The sequence below is a fragment of the Fukomys damarensis genome, unplaced genomic scaffold (genome assembly GCF_012274545.1).
Source record: "Fukomys damarensis isolate Sample0158 unplaced genomic scaffold, DMR_v1.0_HiC HiC_scaffold_39, whole genome shotgun sequence".
NCBI lineage: Eukaryota > Metazoa > Chordata > Mammalia > Rodentia > Bathyergidae > Fukomys > Fukomys damarensis.
Window position 1 is genome coordinate 95,728,516 of NW_022900951.1, and position 21,018 is coordinate 95,749,533.

The window sequence follows — 21,018 nt, forward strand, 5'->3', positions numbered from 1 at the left end:
GAATTTTTGTAGATGTAATCAAGTTAAAATGAGGTTATACTGTATTAGCATGAGCCCTAAATCTAATAACTAGTATCCTTATCAGAAGAAGAAACACGTTGACAGAGATACATAGTCACGCAAAAAGGTGGCCATGTGAAGATGGATGCAGAGGCTGGGGTGATGCAGTTACAGCCAAGGATTCCCAGGAGCCATAAGCATCTAGGAAGAAATGAGGGATTCTTTTCCAGAGCCTTCAGAGGGAACATGGCCTTGTTAACACCTTGGTTTTGAACTTCTAGCCTCCAGAACAATGAGAATAAATTTATGTGGTTTTAGCACCTACTTTGTGGTGATTTGTTACAACAGCCTCCAGAAACTAGTACAGAGGCTTCCTTTAGCTCCTTCCCACTTGAACATCCCCACAGGGTTACCTCCTTTCAGAGAAGCTGCCCTCCCTAGGTGAGTGACCCAAGCAAGAAAGAATGTGTGAGAGAACACCCAGTATGGACACCATGATCTTTTTTCACCTAATATTGAAAGTGACACCCCATCACTGCTGCTGTTTTGCTGTTTAAAAGCAAGGTAGCACAACTCATGCTCAGAGGGAGGGGATTTCACAAGAGTGATTACCAAGAGGCAGAAATCATTTGAGGCCATCTTGGAGGATGCCTAAAACAATGATGTTTGGCCTTGATGATGTGTCCTTGATGATCATGCCATCGTGGGAAAGAGGACCACATAAACAGACAAATGGTATTCCGTGTGTTATGTATAACAGGGTAAGCTTTGGAATGGGTGATGCTATATGATAGACCCGCCCACGTCATGTACTAAACCCTTCTGATGACTTGTTGATCTCTCTGAGCCTTTTCCTTCTTATCTGTATTAACGAGAGATAATACTGTTTCTCTAGCATACATAGGAAATAAACATGTCAAAGCACCTAGTATAGTACCAGACATATACCTGGAGCTCATTTAAGAATAGCAGTAGCAGTAGCTATTGTTAAGTGTTCTAGTAGCGGTAAGCAGTAAGAAAAGGTAGTCGCTGTTACTGAGATGACATATTTAATAGATACGTTATCTTTGTAATAGTGTGTCTAAAACTAATTAAGATGTCATAATTGTAGATAATCCTTTAGGTGTTTACTACCCAGGAAATTCCAGGTACTATAACAGAACATTTTTTAATTATTAAAGACATAGAAATTATCTTTGAAAAATAGGTTGGGCTAGGGAACAGAAGTATCTGTGATTTTACTAGCTAACAAAATTGTTCCTGATTTATTTCTAAAAGGATTCTAGTTCTCATGTCTTTCTATTTGTTTTCCATTTCCTAGGTAAGAAGCCCAGTTTCACATTCTACATGACCATGTTACTCATTGTTCCGGTCATCGTTGCAGGTGTGGTCATTGTCCTTCTGCTTTACCTAAAACGGTAAGCATCAACCCAGAGAGCTTTTACAGTTTCTTCTGCTAGCCTGGTTGCTATGGTTACTATTCTTGGAGCTGGTTTTTATGTTTTTCCAGTGTATTAGAAGCATTTTTACCACAAATGGCTTTTGTGGTATGACACGGCAAAAAAGTACTATTGTGTCCATTTTCTGGTGAGATTAGTTTTCCATGGCTCTGCTCAAACACTACTTTCGTATGGATTTAGCATTGTTGAATAGGCTCTGTGTTCCTTTATTCGTTCAAATGACTAATTTATCAATGGTAGCTCATGGAGTAAAGTTTTAGAAATAGAGGCTGGCAGTGTGTACCTCAAAAGTAAAGCCCAAGCTTAGCATGTGTGAGGCTCTGGATTCAGTCTCCAGCACCAATAAAGAAAAAAAGAAATGAATACCATTGCCAATGAAATGACTTATCTAGTACTAATGCAAAGCAGCGCACTACCTAATGCTGCAGGAATTGAAAACTCGACAGGTTTTCATTCATATATGGTACTCATTCCTTAGGAATATTCTGTTTTCTTTATCTCACTATAGGCACTGTTACTTGCTCTAGCAGTAAAAACCTAAGACTGGAATAAGGCTATTAATCCAGGTCCAGAAGCAACATTTTATATTTCAGTGTTCTTTCATTATGCATATTATACCTCGAATGCCTGTTTATGTGACACGTACTGCTCTAAGTGCTGGTGTTACAGCAGTGAAAAGAACAAGGTTCCTCACTATGTGTGAATTAGTGAGACACACACACACACACACACACACACATTGATTTCACATAGTGAGGAATAAAGTTGGCAAATTGACAAGGGATGGGGCTAGGCAGTGACTAGAGATGCATTTTACATAGAATAGCCAGGGAGATTTCTCTGAGAAAGTAGCAGTTGAAGAGAGAAATAAAATAAAGGAGTGAATCATTAAAATATTTGAGCAAAGAGCATCATAGGCCAACTGACTAGCAAGTGCAAAAGCCTTAAGGCTGAAATAAGCTTACTGTGGGGCCGGGGGTTTAGCCCAGTGGTTCCGCCACCTGCCTCACAAGTGCAAGGTCCCAAGTTTGATCTCTGATACCAAAATAAATAAATAAATAAAAATAAGCATAGTATGTCTGGCAGAGGTAGAGTGTGCAAGAGGGAAAAAGTTGGCAGACCAGACTGTACAGGCCATGGCAAGGAACTGAATTTTTTTCCTTAACACAGTAGGAAATACTGGAGTATTTTAAGCAGCAGAAGGATGTGATCTGATGAAAGGATCACTGTAGTTGCTGAGTGAAGAATTGACTTGTGCAAGAATGGAAGCAGGTAGACTAGTTAGCAGACATTGCAGTGTTTGGAGGGAAAGATGAGGACAGCCTTTTCTAGAGGGTTAGCGATAGAGATAGGAAGAAGTGGTGAGTTTATGCAATATATTTTGAAAGTACAATTGAAAGGTTTGCTGATAGCTGCTTCTCTGTGGAAGTGTGAGGGAAATTGAGGATTCTAGGAAACCCATTAAGAGTTTTGTTCTTAAATAACTGAGCAAGTGTCAACGCCATTTGCCAAGACAGAGAGAATTATGAGGAGTGCTGGCTTTAGGGAAAGCTGAGGACTTCCGTTTTGAACATGTTAATGCCTACTAGGTGTCCAAGTAGACATGTTAAACAGGCAATTGTGTATGTGATTCTAGAATTCAAGTGAGAGCTCTGGATTGGAGATATGACTCCGCGGGGTGGGTGGCTGATATGGAAATGTGTTTGAAAACACTGGAAGAGAGTGCTCCAAAAGTGAGTAAGATACAGAGAAGTAAAAAGGACAAAAGACTGAACCTTGAACCCCACCAATAGGTACTCCCTGAAAGATAAGTCAAGTCCCCCAAAGGGGATTATAAGGTCCAAAAATGGAGACAAAAGAAGTAAGAAGGGGAAAAAATGAAAGAGAAATATACCCTGTCCTCAGATTTTTTTCAAAATTATAAAAAGCAAGCTTCTATCTGGTTTATTAGAAGTACAGCATCAATATTATTTAAATGATGAGAGATATGTAATTACTTGTTTGCTCCACTAAAACTTGATGCTCTTAGTGTTTTTAAAGAATTGTCTTCACCATCGCCTTGCCACTAAAGGAACTTGTGTATTATGACTTTTGCTAAGTCGTGACTTTTGCATACCTTCTTTTACCAAGGCTGTATTTAAGAAGGGGACTCCTATGCAGTGGAAGGTTTGATCTGAAATATATCTGTTTTCTTAAAGGCTTAAGATCATTATATTCCCTCCAATTCCTGATCCTGGCAAGATTTTTAAAGAAATGTTTGGAGACCAGAATGATGATACCCTGGTAAGCATTGAATCCATGGGGGTTTTAAAGTGGTTATATTTTTTGAGGCTACATGATTTTTAAAAATAATGGTAAAATATGCATAGTGTAAAAATCACAGTTTCAACCATTTTAAATGTAAAATTTAGTGCCATTAAGTATGTTGACAATGTTGGGCAACAATCGCGACTATGTATTTCAAGAAATTGTTCATCAGCCCAAACAGGAAATATGTTCATCAAACAATAGCTCTCCATTCCCCCATTCCCCTGCCTCTAGTAAGCACTGTATACTTCCTGTTTCCATGGATTTGCCTATTCTAGATACCTCATTACGTGGAACCAACAATATTTTTTTCTTTTTGTGCATGCTAATTTCAGTTCGCATCACATTTTCAAGTTTATCATGTTGTAGCGTGTACTAAAATTTCATTTCAAAGTTTTTTTTGAACTACAGTTTTATTTAAAAAGATTAAAGCAGAGCTGATTTAGGGTATATCTCAGGTCAAACATACCAGCTGAGAAGTCCTTAGAACACTTGGCCCATTTGAGATCATGAGGCTGCATTCTTTTTTGAGGTAAGGGGCATATTTTACCCGACATGCAGGCAGAAGAGCCTCTTTTGTGAAGGTAGCCTAATAGACAGGGCTTCTGACTCTTAGCCAATTTTTAAAATTTGATACAGGAAAATATATAGTGCAATTGAAATACACTTTGGTTGTGCCATTGCAAGGAAAGTTGGACTCCAAATATTTGAAAGTAGAAATAGGCCCACCCCAACTGTTAGAGTTGGTTTCCAGCAGACTCCAAAGTTAGAACTGTGACTAGAAAACTGAAGCATTATTGGAACAAAAGAGTTTGAGATGTCTGTGATAAATACATTCACCCTAATGAAATAATAAAGACAGTAAATGAAATAAATACCAATATGACTGTATATTTTAAATTAGTACTAATAGGCATAAGACAGTTAACTTAAGGAAGTAGCACGGAATAGTAGATAATAACCCAGGCTCTGGAGTCAGATTGTCTGGATTCAAATGTCTGTTGTGTCATTTACCATCTTTTTAACTTCAAGTAATTTCTTTAGCCTCTCTGTGACTCAGTTTTCCTATTTGTAAAGTAGAGGTAACAACAGCACCTCTCTCATAGTTTTATGTGGATTGAATTAATTTAATACACAGTAATTAACTTAATATAAACTGGTTAGCATGCCTGGCACATTGAACGTGCTTAATAAGCATTGATGATGAGTCTTAATATTGTTAATCATTTCCATCTGTCTTTATTGCCAAAATGATTCTTGTAATAATGGTTGATTCACAATGGCAGAAATGCTATTTGGCTAGGGAAGGAAAGCTGGTAAGGATGGAAGGTTGGTAGACTACCAGAAAATTCTTTGGGATCACTTTTTTCACCAGTTCTCCTTCACAGACAGTGGGGATAGGGCACCTCTAGGCAGATAGGTCTGGGAGTCTGGTGCCTGATTGCACACTGTAAGTGGGGCAAGTGAGGCAACCAGTGGTTCTTCAACTTTGAGTTACAATCAAATGAAATGCTTTTAAGAAATACAGATTCCTGGGCCTTGCCTCCAGAAATTCTGATTCAGTGATTCAAGAGTGAGGCCCAGGCATTGGCATATTTCACAGAAGCCCACAGATGATTCCTATCATGCTATGGTAGTCTATAGGAGGAGTGGGGTCTCCAGAAGGGGTGGCAGGCACTACGTTTAGCTATGAGGTGACAAGAACCCTCTATAACAGTCCAAGAAGCACAGCAAGGAGATGTATGAAGAAGATAAGATCTTCAAGCAAAAACAAAAAGAGGAGCAGAAGAAACTCAAGGAGCTAAATATAAAAGTTGTTGAGAAGATCCCTCTGGCCAGAGGTGGAACTTAAAAATCTGACGAAAAGTAAACTTCCTTTTGCTTGCGATGACAGTGACCCTTGATTCCACTCCTATGTAAATGTCTGGATTCCCTGCCATAACATTTTTTGCCACCTATAGTTAGAATGAAGTGTTGTCTTGCACTATGTTGTACATTTAGGAATAAATATGATGACGATGATGATGATGATAGTGATAGTCAGCTAGTCTGTGGTCCACAATGTGAAATCACTGTTAGAGATATTTTCCCTTGCCATTACTTCTTTCTTAATTTCAACAGCTACTATGATAGATGCTGGAAGTTGGGAATTGTGCAAGTACAATAACAACTCTAACCAATTATTGAAAGTGTACTGTGTTCCAGGCTGTGTAACAAGTGCCTTGCTTACTTTACTGAATCCTCCTACCTATCCTATGGAGTAGGTGCTGTCAATATTACTTTACAGATGAGGAAATGGAGCATCAGTGAGGCTAACTATGGTCACACAGCTAGTTGGTGCTAAGGTAGGATTTGACCCAGGACTGTCTAATTCCAGAATTCTCTTACTCTTTCTACTATGCTGCATTGCCTTTTAAGCAGAGTGCTTGTTCTCAAACATATCAATGTCTCCTAAGAGTCTTGTATGGCAGAAGTAGAGTTTGGATAGGAGAATTCTGAGAAAAATATTTGAGGTCGCATTATGAATAGCTTACAATGGAAAGGTATTAGGAATATTACTCTATCAACAGTACAGGCAAGATAGTATTAGAGAGAAAAGGCACTAATGTGGTAGCAAACTGAATTGCCCCATTAGATGCTTTGTTTGGCGTGTATGATATATTTAAATTTTTTCCATTTGGAATCTTAGGCAGGACATGCGCTCTCTGATTCATCTCAGGCCCTACCATTCCAATTTCCCACTGTGGTTTCACCCATTGACCTAAATGCTAGACCTCTGAAGAGTTTGCTACTCTTCTTAGGATGGAAACTAGTTGATTTTGAAATACCAGGACAGAAATGCCCAATATCTGTACAAACATGTGAATTTACCAATATACATAAGACATCCAAACCACAGCCTTGATGAGATATACATTTCTCGCCTAATGAATTCCTAAAAAGAGCCAATATTTAGCTTGTAACAAGTGGATAGGAAGTAGCACTTTTTATGCATTGCTGAAAGGCCTGGAATAGGGTATACTGTGTGAGTATCTGTATTAGTCAGCTTTCCCACTGCTGGAGCACAATATCCAGTATCCACAACTTAAAGGAGGAGAAATTAGCTCACCGTGTGAGGGGAATCAATACATGCTTGGCAGGCTCCAAGGCATGAGCATCATGGCAGAAGGGCATGGTGGGGAAAAGTTGTGTGGGAAACAGAACAGAGGAACAGCACCAGAGAGGGACAAGGACTAGGTATAATACACAGCATCATGCCTCCATGACCTACCCAGATACACACCAAGAAGCGTGTTCTAGTAGTCCTCTGGCCAGCTCCCAAGCCAATCAAGTTGACAAGTTGCACAATTAAGCTTAACTTTCACACTATGCCTTATTCAAAATATTTCTGACCTGAAGTATTTAAGATCTTGGAATTATTTATTGGATATCTGCGTAGACTTTGCTAGTTGAATATTCCTAATCTAAAAATCTGAAATCTGAAATGCTCCAGAATAATAAAAAAAGTATTATGTCAGTGCTCAAAGATTCAGATATTTACTGGGCATAATAATGCATATTTGTAATCTTAGCTACTCATGGGGCTGAGGCAGAAAGATTGCAAGCTTGAGGTCAGCCTAGGTGACTTAGAGATACCCTGTCTCAAAAAAATAAAAGGTAGTCCTGTAATTATACTTTATACTTTTAGGAATAGATTTTAAGAAAATAACCCAATCGTAGCACAAGGATGACTAATACATAATTTGTTTTCTAACATGAAAAATTAGAAACCATGAATCATCAACAATCAAGAAAATCAAGAATTTAAGAAAGATTAGGTTTCAAAGAATTTACTGTATTAACACAATACTCATGAGAGGAAGAAACATTATAAATGTGTAGCATATTGTAATCCTAATTGTTACACAAGTGCCCTAATGCACTCACAAAACAATGAATGGGAGGAAATGGGTCAGAATGAATGATTGTCTGTAGGCAGAGGGACTGTGTGTAACTGATATTCTATTGGAAATTTCTGAATTGTCTCTAATTAGATATATTAGTTTTATAATAAAAGAAAACCAGGACAAGTCATTAATGAAGAGAATATTGTAGACATCCAGGACTCTGAGATAATATGGACTTGAATTTAGATGTTACCAGGGGAGATTGATGTAAGGGACATCATTAAAAGGAAACTCATTATGACATGGTGACTCAATGTGGATGATAAAGGCGGAGAGAGTAAAAAATAATTTTAGCTTTTCAGGTCTGAGTGATAAAGTGTATAATGGCAACATTGAGAGCAAAATCAGATCAATTATCTTTCTCAGAGATGAGCAAATTGCTTGATTTCAATTTGCTGTCTAGAGGATAACATGTTGTTTTTGTCCCAGTGATTCAGATAATTCTGCAGTTTAGTAAGGTGGGTATACTGACATGATGGACCATTGAAAGCCTAAGTGTTTTGTTCAGAGTGGCTGTAGACCAGTAAACACAATCAGTTCTCTAACGTGGAAAATATAATAAACATATCAGATATAGGAAAGGGTAAAAGAACAAATTTTCATGTGTACTTTTAACCAAAGGTATAATCTACTTTCTTTCCATGGCTGCACCCCTCACAAATTGAACTGCATATGCAAGAAGTCTAACCTTTCACTTCTCCCATCACGGAGTTAGGGAATGAAATTCATCTACTAAGATGGATGTTTACATCTTTATTTCCCTTTAGTTCCAGGTTTTCAAAACTCTAGATTCTCTTCCAACTTCCTTACTTTGGAAATGGGGACTTTTTAGGGATCACAGAGAAGTTTCTCAAGGATTTTCCTATGGAAAGGGAACTGCAGAACCAGGACTAAAACCGGGTAGCCCATAGTTACTAACACCTATCCAAAGAAATAATCCAAATCCTTTTAAAACACTCTTTACTTTCACACTAAACCATCAATAGTACTTCTTTAAAAAAGTTTAGATATGGCCGTGAGTAAATTAAACTTTCATTATATTTTTCCTTAAGGTTTCTAATATTTTGATGATGTTTTTGTTCATCACTGTAGTAATATTTTGGCCAACAACATTTCTTGCTGTTGCTTTGCTATTTGTGACTAATTGGGCTGCTGGCCCTATTTGGGATAGGGGAATGGGTGGATGAGGGAGTTGCTTCTTCTCTTTATCTGCGTTTCTTTTATCCATAGAAATTTCTATTCCCCAACTCCTTGCAAAATAGTTATATTTTCAGTACATTGCCAGTTTTACATTCCTGGTTGGAAAGCAGCTTTTTAACTTGGAGTTGTCTGCCAAATATTTTTGAATTTTTTTACTTCAGTATATATCCTGAAAAATGAGGAATGTTTTCCTGTATAGCATGAGTAGCATTACTACACTTTAAAAATTATTAATTTCATAGTATTATCTAATATTCAGGGATATTCAGATCTTTTCAACTATCCCAATGTCTGGGGACAGATATCATCCACTTGTCCCACCATTAGTGAGGCTAATATTGATCACTGTATTTTAGGTAATAATGGTATGTCCCCTCCTGCAATCTATATTTATTTAATCCTTGCTGCCTGAAGATCCTTTGTGTGGTGTCATGTTAGTACTCTTGCCAATCCTTCTGCAAATGCTTTTATATCCTTTTGCTTGAGTCAATCATTTCTTTAGGAATTATAAAATGATGATTTTTCTCATTCTATCATTTCAGCTACATTTATTAGCTGGAGGGCCGGGATTTATAGCTCAGTGGTTCCACCACCTGCCTCGCAAGCGCAATTTTCTATAAAGCACTGGCTTCTGTCATCAAATGAGCTTTTTGGTTATTCTAAAATTCACTTTCTGCTTTTAGAAAAGAAAGATGCATGTTTCATTTTTACCTTCCCTTTTTCAGTTTTTAAAATGAAGAGTTGGAGCCAGGCGTGGTGGCACACACCTGTAATCCCAGCACTCGGGAAGCTGAAGCAGGAGGATCACTGTGAGTTTGAGACCAGCCTGGGCTACATAGTGAGTTCCAGATCAGTCTAAACTACATAGTGAGACCCTGTCTCAAAAATCCACCACCACCACCGCCAACAACAACAAAAATTAAGAGTTGGACTAATAGCCACCTCAAATGGTGCAGTATTATTCCCCTTTGTGCAACATTCAACTCGTTATATTTAAAACTGCAATACTCTTAACGCATGGGGATCTCTAGCTTATATTGTTCAACTTTCTGTTTACACCTTTGATCAAAGAGGGTTGGAGTATGACATAGGTTGACTTGGGTATAAAAAATAGTGATTTTGTGTGGTGCTTACATGTATGGACTCCACTTCACTTTGATAGACAATGCACTGTGAGAAATAACCTAAACAAATCTTGAAAATAATGTTAAATTGAGACTTACTGTTCTTATTACACTGCAAAATTTGGTCATTTCTTTACAGTATAAAAACCCTATATAAGGCATTATTTTTCTAGGCTTAGATGATGAACAGCTGAAAGTCAGTTGTGTTAGTCGCATTAACACTGATTTTTTAATCTGTGATCATTTTTCTTCTTTAGTCAAAATTGTATTGCTGATGACCTTATTTTTTTGAGAGATAAAAAGAGGTTTATTAGGCAAAATTTGAAGTATACACTGATAGAAAATAGAGTGCAAGCCCTGAAGAGAAAAGCACACTATAGTCTTGAGTTGGGGATATTTATGTGTTTTGGGGAGTAGAAATCTGTGGAGCTTGTGAATCTGTAGAAAGCCTTGGTTTGGTTTACAAGAGAAAAGTGGCAACCCACTCACTGGTTGATGGACTCGTTTTATTTAATTAGCAGTATAAGGACTAAATTACAGACTGATAATTATATGAATTTGTGTACTTTTTCCACAAGTGATTCTAAAATTAGACTGTCATATAATTAATGAAATTAAATAGGCCAGAGCTTTTGTATTTGTTCCTTTTACATTCTATGGAAAAGGCTACACTGCTAATAAAAGGAAAAAATGAGAGGAATGCAAATCATAATGAAAATGAAGGAGACAGCCAGTTGAGAAGACTGATATTTTCTTAGAGGCTATTTCTGCTTCAGTTTTCACCATATTGAAACAATTGATTCTTTTTCTTATCCAACATAGCTAAGAATTAGGTCTAGTGACCAGTAACTAATAAAAGTATTTTCACTGTGCATTTAAAATAATTTTTACTTACAAATAAATATATATTATAGAAAACTGAACCCCATGCACTCAAGAAACAAAGCACACTTAATCCTATCCCCTAGAAATACCTACCTTTAATGTTATATGAACAACACAAACAGAAATGTTCTTACTGATTGAAAGAATAATAGCAACAACAGTTCATACTTACTGAACCTTCAGTATGTGTCAGATACTTTTATAAGCACTTTCCCCATTAAAATATCTCCATCCTAAGGTCAGTATACATTTTTTCACTATCTAGCTGAAGAAAGTGAGACAGCAGAATGATGGATATAGATATAGATATATAGCTTGCTCGAGATTATATGTGCTCAAGTATATAGCAGAGCTGAGATCCAAAACTTACAAGTATCAGAGCTGATATCTGAACCCTAGGCATCCTAACTCGCCAGTCCACATTTTTAACCAATCTTTTAATCATTTGAATGATGGTATCATATTGAACTTTATTTGAATTGAACAATTTGTGTGCGCATGTGTGTGTGTATGTGTGTGTGTGTGTGTGTGTGTATTTGAGGAGGGCTCTTGCTGTGTTGCCCAGGGTGGCCTCAAACTCCTGGATTCAAGTAATCCTCCTGTCTCAGACCCCCAAGTAACTGAGACTACAGATGCGTAACACATTCCCAATTTAAAATTGTTTTTAATGATTGTCGAGAAGATCCGTTTTTCTGCGCATGTGTGTGTGTATGTGTGTGTGTGTGTGTGTGTGTATTTGAGGAGGGCTCTTGCTGTGTTGCCCAGGGTGGCCTCAAACTCCTGGATTCAAGTAATCCTCCTGTCTCAGACCCCCAAGTAACTGAGACTACAGATGCGTAACACATTCCCAATTTAAAATTGTTTTTAATGATTGTCGAGAAGATCCGTTTTTCCATGCGCTCTCCCCATTTACCCCTTCCTTTTAAAGTAGCCTGGTCGCTGCACGGTCATTGCTCTCATATAGAGCCCTCGTTTAGTCTTCTGTGTATGGAGATGTATTTGCTGCTCACTACTGGACTTTAGGTCAAGGTCTCTCAGTCATTTTGGTTGTTTGCAGCTCTTAACATTGTCTCAGGAAGGTTTCACAGGATTAGCATTTCCTGAATGATTTACATTTTGATGGAGTTTGCTGCATTTATAAAAACAAATCAAGATAGCAGAATCCTATGTTCTATCTTCCATTTTCTTTTGGCATAAAATGTAAAAAAAAAAACCTAAAAATATTTTCTTTGTTAAAACACTTGGTAATTTTGTCTGCTTGTCAAATGATTTTTTTCTTCACAATCCAGTACTTTTCCAGAGAATAACTTGGTGATGCTGATCATTCTGCTTGATTTTCTGAAGTACAGGTTGAGCATCTCTAATCTGAAAATCCAAACTCTAGAATATTTCACCATCTGAAACAATTTGAGCACCAACATCATGCTACAAATGGAAAATTCCACACAATTAAACTTTGTTTTATGCACAAAATTACCTAACATGTATAAAATCCCCTGCAGGCTATGTGTATAAGCAAAATAAATGAATTTTGTGTTTAGACTTGGTTCACATCAATAATGTATCTGCAAATACTCCAAAAATCCCCAAATCTCTGGCTCCTAAGCATTTTGGATAAGGGATATTCAACTAATTCCATCCTTTTTCACTGCTTGTCTTCTATATTTGTCACGTCCTCTTGAATAATTTTCTTCCACTTTCATGTCTTTTTGATATAAAAATCCTGTCTTTTATCTTCTTTTCTCTTAAGGTACTGCCTAATTATCTGCTGTGGTTGCCTTATGTTCCTTCTAAGTTAGTCTTCATTTCTGAAATAAAACTATTATTTACTTTCACTTTTAATTCTTTCCTAAATTTTGTTATTTCATTTCTTATTCTGGATTTTTATATTTTCTTCCATACAATTTACACTTTTCCATATGTAAAATTTTTAAGTAGTTCCGCTAGTTTTGAATGTTAGATTGTAATTTTTATTGATTTTTTTGTGGACATCTCTTTCAGGCATGTTTTAATTTTGTGAGGTTATTATTCTGCTGCTCATTTTTATATGAAATTAGTTTTCCGAACTTTTAGAAGGAAGCTTGATTTGGGTTAGATTTTTTTTCTAATGTTGACTACAGAGTTACATCTTCAATAATTTTTGAGAATCATTCAAAGTTAGGGTGAATTACTATCTGAAATGTTCTTGCTCTTACCTGTCTGCCTCCTCTAATTTTTCTGTTTGTTTTTTAAATGTTTAATTATTTTGTTGCTTTTAATTTTTCCCTTTCCCTCCTTCTTCCTTCCTTCCCTCTTTCCTTCCTTACTTCTGTCTGTCCATCCATCCATCCATCCATTTCTTCCATATTTATCTGGGCTTTCTTATCTCTGTCCTGGCCAATTTGGAGTCCATCCCCACTAGTTTTTCCTGAGTGCAGTTTTATTCTGCAAGTGAGCTTAAATGATTCATTGTGAGAGTTCATGGGGGCTTAAGCTGTTCTCAATCTAGACCATGGACTTTTTTCCCTCAACCACTGTTTGAAGAGGCAGACCCCTCCCATTTGCTGCTCTTGTTCACGAAATACTTCACTAACATTTGAGAAAATTACTTTAGAGTTCTCAGGTCTCTTGGATGCCATACTGATGCCTTCTGTGTATTCTTTCCTAACTAGTACAGTTTGAATTTTGTAGGTATCTGGTTTGTCCTCACCTACTCTAATCTTGGGATCCATGAGAGAATCATTTTCATACAGCTTAGTTTAGATTGTGTCAGGGAATTTTGGTTTTGCTTTCTTACTTGTTCTACTTATCATTTCTATTCACATTTTTTTTTAAGTACTGGCATTCGGAGAGACTAAAATCTATGCTGTTTCTACTAACTCCCTTCGAGAATTTCTCTGCAAACAACATACCATGGATAAAATCCTGCCACCTGCCAACTGTTTTTATATAGCCTTTGACTGATTTTTCAGTTTTTATATCCTCCTTTTTCTTTATTCCCTGTTTTTCACCATCCTGGGGGCCTTTTTTTTCGTGGTGAACCTAGTAACTCCCCCCAAAAATGCAAGCACTCTACCACTGAGCTATACCTTCAGCCTTGTTTTAAACTCTTTGATTGATATTGACAAACTGTCACTCCAAGAGGTTGTACATATTAACTCCAATAAAGATACTGGCTAGGGCTGGGGATTTAGCTCAGTGGTTCTGCCACCTGCTTTGCAGGTGCAAGGTCCCGAGTTCAATCCTCTGTACCAAAAATAAAAACTAAATAGATACTGGCTAAATAAGTTATGGTGCATTTATACAATGAAATATTATGCAGAGGATAAAGAAAATGGGGTTGATTTATTGATGTGTAAAAAAATATATACTATTGAATGAAATACCAACTTACCTATGCAGAGGATGATTTTTTCATGTTAAGAACACAGCATTAGAATATACAAAATTATAATTTTTATAAGAAGGATAGACAAGAATTAGGTTGTAAAAATTTATGCACTTGCCAGTGGTACATCCAAATAGTTGGCCACACTTTTACCAATTTGGGGTTATCTAATTTAAACAAACTATTGCCAAGTTGATAGATGGGAAAAGGGAATCTCAATTTCATATATCAGTTTTTTTCATATTTTTCATAAGTTAGCATAAATTAATTATTTTGTGAAATTCTGTTTTTACCCTGTGTTATTCATCTTTTTTCTTAGTGGTTTAAAAAGTTTTTCTATGTCATATATTAACTCTTTGGCTTATCCATTTTTGCCTTTTTTTTTATTCATGATGTAAAAAATATTTTCACTTTTTCTGTACTAAAACTTCCTATATTTTTATGTATAGAAAGTGCTTTCCACTATATATATATTTTTTTCTATATACGCATACATACATACTTACATTTCTCTATGCATTTTTCTATTACTTGATTTTGTTTTTTGCATTTAGGTCTTTAATTCATCAGGGGCTTATTTGTGTAATCTGTGAGGTAGGGTTTAACTTTGTTTTTCAAATGCTTGGCCAGTTGTCTTTGTGCTATTTATTGAATAAACCATAATTTTGAGGTCATGTACTTTTTCAGATTGCTTTAATTAGAAGTCTTTACATTTCAGATTTTTTAAAAATCAAGTTTGCTGAAATATAATTTATATGCAATATAATTTGCTCTTTTTAAGTATCCAATTAGAAGTGTTTTAGGAGATTGTGCAATTTTATAGCCATTGCTCCAATTGATATATAGACTATTAAGTAAGTGTGGTATGCACTCCTGTAATCCCACCACATTTGGGAGGCGGAGGCAGGAGGAGTTCAGGCTGGTGATATAGTTCAGTGCCTAGTCTTGATCCCTGGGTTAAATCTCCAGTACTGCAATACCAAAAAAGGATGATGAAGAAGAAATAATATTTTAATATACCCCAAAATTCCCTCATACCTCTTTACAGTCAGCTCCCTTCCTGATCCTAGACCTTGGCAACCACTGATTTATATTCTGTCCCTAAAGGTTTACCTTTTCCAGCATGTCATTTATATAAGTGGAATAATAAAATGCATAGCTTTTGAATTTGGTTTCTTTCACTTAGTATAATACATTTATAAGACATCTAAGCCTTTACATATTTCAGTAGTTCATTCCTTTTTATTTTTAAGCAGTATTTCTTGGTATAGCCATACCATAGTTTAACCATTCACTTTTCTAAGAATATTGGGGCTGTGTCCAGTTTAGGGCTATTATAAATTAAGCTGGTATAAAAATTCCTGTAGAAATCCTTATGCACATGTTTTCATTTCTTCTGGGTAAGAAGAAATGAGTGGGACCGCTGGATCATGTGGTAAGCACATGCTTAGTTTTATAAGAAATAGTGACTGTACTATACATTTTCACCAACAGTATGTGAGAGAGCCAGTTACTCGGCATCCTAATTGGCACTTGGAATTATCAGTAGTTTTAACTTTGGCCCACTCCACTAGGCATGTCAGTATTAAATAATTTTGTTAGAATAATTTGGATATTTTATTTTATTTATTTATTTATCTATCTATTTATTTATTTATTTTTGGTACTGGGGATCGAACTCAGGTCCTTGCGCTTGCGAGGCAGGCCACCGAACCGCTGAGCTAAATCCCCGGTTCTAGTTTGTATATTTTAAGTAGTGTTTCCCAACTTGTCTCTCATAAATTCTCTAAAACAGGCTGCTCCTAACTTGTTTGGTCCATCTCTCATTGCACAATCTGCAGCAGCTGAATAGTCATAGTTGCTCTTGTTTCTATTTTCTTTATTTCTGTTTCCTTCGCTAAGCTTTAAGAACCACAGACTATCAAACAAAAAAAAGGAGTTTAGACATAATCTAAGGCAGGGGTTGGCAACATTTTTCAGGAAAGGGCCTAGTAGACAAAATGTTTGGTTTAGCAAGCTATTCAGTCTCTGTTACAGCTCAACTCTACCGTTATAGCATGCAAACAGCTATAGGTAATATAGAAACAAATGAACATATTCCAATAAAAATTTAGTTACTGAAACAGGCAGCTAGCAATATTGGCCTGTGGGCAATAGTTTGTTTCCCCTCTGGTTTAGTTTAACAACTTGATTTTTATAGGTGAGAGAATGCAGCCCAGATTTCACCCTTCCCCCAAAGTTACAAGTAAAGGCTTTCACCATAAGAGACATACTTGAATTGTATTCAGAATGAACTTGTCTTATCCGTAATATCTAGCAGTTGATGTTAGATAATGCTACTAATACAACACCTTTCAGAGGTTTTAACTGCACTAAGACTTTTAAGGCGTCCTATATATTACCATTGCTCTAGATGTTAATTGACTTTTTAAGCTTGTTGTGTCACTGGAGCAGTGGTCAAATTTGGTAAGAAACTGAAGATAATAACTGTCCAAGTGAAAACAGTTAAGGAATGCATGCTACTCTTTTTTTTCATCAGCAAAGGCTGTTTCTAATTCTGAAGATGTCCAAATTTGTGTATGTTTTGAGACCAGTAAATATCAGGCAACATTCCCATGCTTTCCCAGCCTTTAATATTCTTTATTAGGGCTGGGGATTTAGCTCAGCAGTTTGTTGGCCTGCCTTGCAAGCAAGCGCAAGGATCCAAGTTCAATCCCCGGTACCCCCCAAAAAAATTCTTGATTATTTTGTTGTATTAATTTTTAAAACAGATGAATATTCTTAAATCAGGAAACAAAAACCAGGAAACATACTCATGATTCCACACATGCAAACCTAAAAATAAGCATTGTCTGTGAGTTCTCAGGAAAAGAACATTGCTTAGAAAAATCATCATGTATGTTTTTTCTTCCTTTGCAGCACTGGAAGAAGTATGACATCTATGAGAAGCAATCCAAAGAAGAAACTGACTCTGTAGTGCTGATAGAAAACCTGAAGAAAGCCTCTCAGTGATTAGGATAATTTATTTTTGCCTTCAGTGTGACCTTGTGAAGATTCATCATATTCTCCATTTGTTATCTGGGGACTCATTAAATAGAAACTGGAACTACTGGATCCTTTAAAAACAGGCGGCTCATAAGAGCCCCAAGTTTTTGTGTAAGTCATACACCAAAAAAACTAAAAAATATTGGGCCCTTTGGAGATGAGAGAGAAGTCTTCTTACTGAATTGTAAAGGCAGGCGTCCATTGCAATCTTCAAACTAAGGGACAAAGCAAAAACGTGATGATAGAGTTTAATCTCATTGAGAACCATGACAGCTTCCTAAGGGATCTATGCTTGATGCATATTTCTGTGTCAAGTAACATCAAGAAATTTTATTTGTTAGAGAACTTATTTTTAGATGTAAATGCTAATGTCGAATGTGACTCACAGAATATCTAGCAACCAAAATTGATACTACCTGATATGTGTTGTTTGGATCCCATTGAATAATGTTTGTGGCTACTGAAACTCCTTAGAAGTCTGGAAACATCCATTGTGATAATATTTTCCTCTGCTTTCAATCAGAAATCAGTATTGGCTATGATCATAAAAATATAGAAGAGTAGAGGCAGCTTCTGTACCAAGACCATTCAATGCCATTGCAGGCTTTTAAATTCAGTGGAACAGAATTACTCACTGGGTATTAGAGTTTGAACCAAGGAATCTCTAATGACGTATTTTTCTTCACTTCTGTTACTCAGATCAAATATTGGCTACGTGTTTGGCTTGTGCTCCTTCCCCAGTTTGTGAGGGACACCCCCCCACAGGTTTACAGTATAGTTGGTACTCCTCAGTTCTTACCACTTCCTTTATCTCCACGCAGTAATTTCTCAGACTTTAACTCCCCAACTTCCATTCCAATATTACCCTCCTTCATCCCTTCCTTATGATCTTTTGAGCTTCATTAGAAATTAGGAAATAAATCTGCTCAGAACACCTAAAGGAGCAGGGAGGGATTTGCATCTCAGGTACAGTGTGAATAGACAGAAACAGTCACTAATTCTTACGTATTTTGTAACTTCCATGCAAGTCTGTAATTACTGAGGGTTTTCAGCATTTGATGTTTCTCTGTGCATATCTTCACTTAGAACTTAGCTATTTCCTTGAGGAAAAAAGGCATAGTTATATTCATTTCTCTGTCTATAAAATGGACCCTAGATTCCTCTTTTCCTTGCCACAAATGATTAAGTATATTTTATGTGATATATTGATATCCAGGGCTCCACATATATACTCATTTTTTGCATATGTTAGGGTTCTATTCTCCCCCATTTCCACAATGTATGTACATATGTTCCTTCTACTATTTCCTCCAAATTTAAAGAAGTAAAGGAGAGGTATCTCTCCTTTGCTGGCTTACACACACATTCAGATTGTTAATAGTGACTTAAGAATATTATATCACAATTTCTCCAAACATTTACCAGTTCATATTAATAAAATAATGCTACTTATAATGCCTGTTCTTAGGGCAGGGGAGATAAGAGGCCCCTACTCTCCACAGGTTTGGACAAGCACAGCAGCCTGCTCCTATAGTAGCAGAGGAGCACTGTGCCCTGGCATCTCTGAGGAAATTGGAATGGGTGTTGTTTACTCTTTGTGCTTTTAGTATATAAGTCACATTGAGGCTGAGATATAGGCATAGCAAGTGTTCACCTTATTCCACTGTTCACTAGAAAGAACACTTGGGTTTCCTGTGTAGAAACAAGATTACTTCCTACTTTATAATTCTGTGAAGCAAAACACCAAAATGTCTCAACCAAAGCCATTTGTTTTCCTGCTAACCTATTTTGATGGCATGAGGAGAATGCTTGGAAATTTTGAAGGAACTACTGAGAGTGATAGTCATACAGCCTATGAGTTGGGAAATGATATTTTGTTTCTATCTTCTTTTGGCAGTACAATGCTAACAGAGAAGGGGACAGTAAATTATAGGAGTACTTAAAATTGTTGTCAAGTTTCTAAAAAGTGACTCCCAAGTCATAGGAACTCATAGAGGAATCAATGCATTCACCTATAGGAAAACAGCAGGGTCGTTTTTCATTTTTCTGTCTGACCTATATGTTCCCCGCCCCCCACATATACCTAAGAAAACCCGCTGTAAGGATTGTCATTCTTACTCTTTCATTCAGAAAGGTTTTCTGCATCTGGGCACTGAAGGTATAAATGAAACAATGTTAACATTTTAGGTAATGTCTTGAACTAGGGTCATTTTTTGCTTCTTATATGAATGCTTGAGAAAAATAAATAGAAATTGTCTTTTTGTGTGTCACCTGAATACTTTCTTTTGGTCTTATTGTGGGGGAAAATGTTGTAAGGAGTAGGTGGTGGAGAAAATTGGAGTTAAAAGAATAAATATTGTAAAAAATATTCCAAGGTTGCTGTTTTATAATCATTTATTAGATTCTTCCTTGCTGTTCTGCTATGCCTGTGTTTTCTGATAACACATGTATTTAGCTTAATATTAGCACTGTCTTTGCAGGTAGCACATAAAGGGACCTAAGTATTTGATAAATTGTAGTTATAACAAATAATGGAAATGCAGAACTGGTCCTTTCCAATATTAAACTGAACATAGAGTTAAGTACGTTTGCTGTCATAATTTGCATGATAGACAAATGATACAATATACTTGACTTTCATGGTGTGTGAGATGGGGGACGTCTAGTTACAAATTAATCATCAGGTTAGACTTCAGACTAAGAATCAGTTATCAATAGTTATCCTCTTAAATAGTAATATAGTTTCATATTTTCTGTAATCACAGCAACATAATTTAAATGTCATACAGTTTTTATCACTTATATTAATTTCTAAGAGCATATCTGTAGCCAGACCATATTTGTAAATTACTCTATGTCTCTGCCAGATCCAAACCCTAGAATTAGGTTGGGTGCTCACCTGGTTATTTCTGTAACTATTTGGAATTATCTGTGAAGATTTTGGAAACCCATGTCCAGGTAATTATAGTTGTTTGTTCTAATTCTTTTTTTTTGGTACCGGGGATTGAACTTGGGTGCTTGCACTTGCGAGGCAGGTGCCAGAACTACAAAGCTAAATGCCCAGCTCCTGTTCTAATTCTTAACATGTCATCACTGAGTATTATGACAATTTTTGTGGAGTACTGGGGATCGGGCCCTTTTGCTTGCAAGGCAGGCATGGAACCACTGAGCTAAATCCTGGGCCCAACAGAAATCCTTTAACTGGGGACTCTTATGACCATACATCCGTATAAAGTCTATGGAAACCAAATTTCTGTAGCTACAAGCATGCTCATCAAGTTTTAGGGAGGAGAGGAGCTAATGATTTAAGCACATTTGCTTTCCAGTGTGTTTTACCATTTTGTCATTACCATGAACTCTGACTTTTTAAAAAAGTAACTCTATACTGATATGAATAGCATATTGTGTTAGTAGGATATTAGTCATTATAGAAGAGTGAGGAAACAAAAGGATTTATTCCAGTACTTTGTTTTCTTTGAACCTTAATGATTAGGCCAAGCAATAACATTTTTGGAAATACTGAAACTAAATCTTGGTATGCTTTTACTTTACACAAGAGTGGAGTTTTACTGACATCTGGATATGCTAGATATTTTTGACATCAAGCCCCAAAATGATTTCATCCTGAAGGTTCTTTAGTTTTTAACTCTTTCCCAATGGAAACCAAATAAGTGACCATTAAT

The 21,018-nt window shown here is 36.5% G+C and overlaps 1 protein-coding gene across 1 annotated transcript in view; it reads left to right on the forward strand.

Annotated features, from left to right (window-relative positions):
* Il13ra1 (interleukin 13 receptor subunit alpha 1) overlaps positions 1-19,706 on the forward strand; it is a 45,038-nt gene extending 25,332 nt beyond the window's left edge. Inside the window, exons 9-11 of the mRNA XM_010622655.1 lie at positions 1,322-1,418; positions 3,659-3,743; positions 17,210-19,706. Of these exons, the coding sequence (XP_010620957.1) occupies positions 1,322-1,418; positions 3,659-3,743; positions 17,210-17,302 (275 nt within the window). The 3' untranslated portion in view covers positions 17,303-19,706. The remainder of the gene's footprint in view (positions 1-1,321; positions 1,419-3,658; positions 3,744-17,209) is intronic.
* The last annotated feature ends 1,312 nt before the right edge of the window (positions 19,707-21,018 follow it).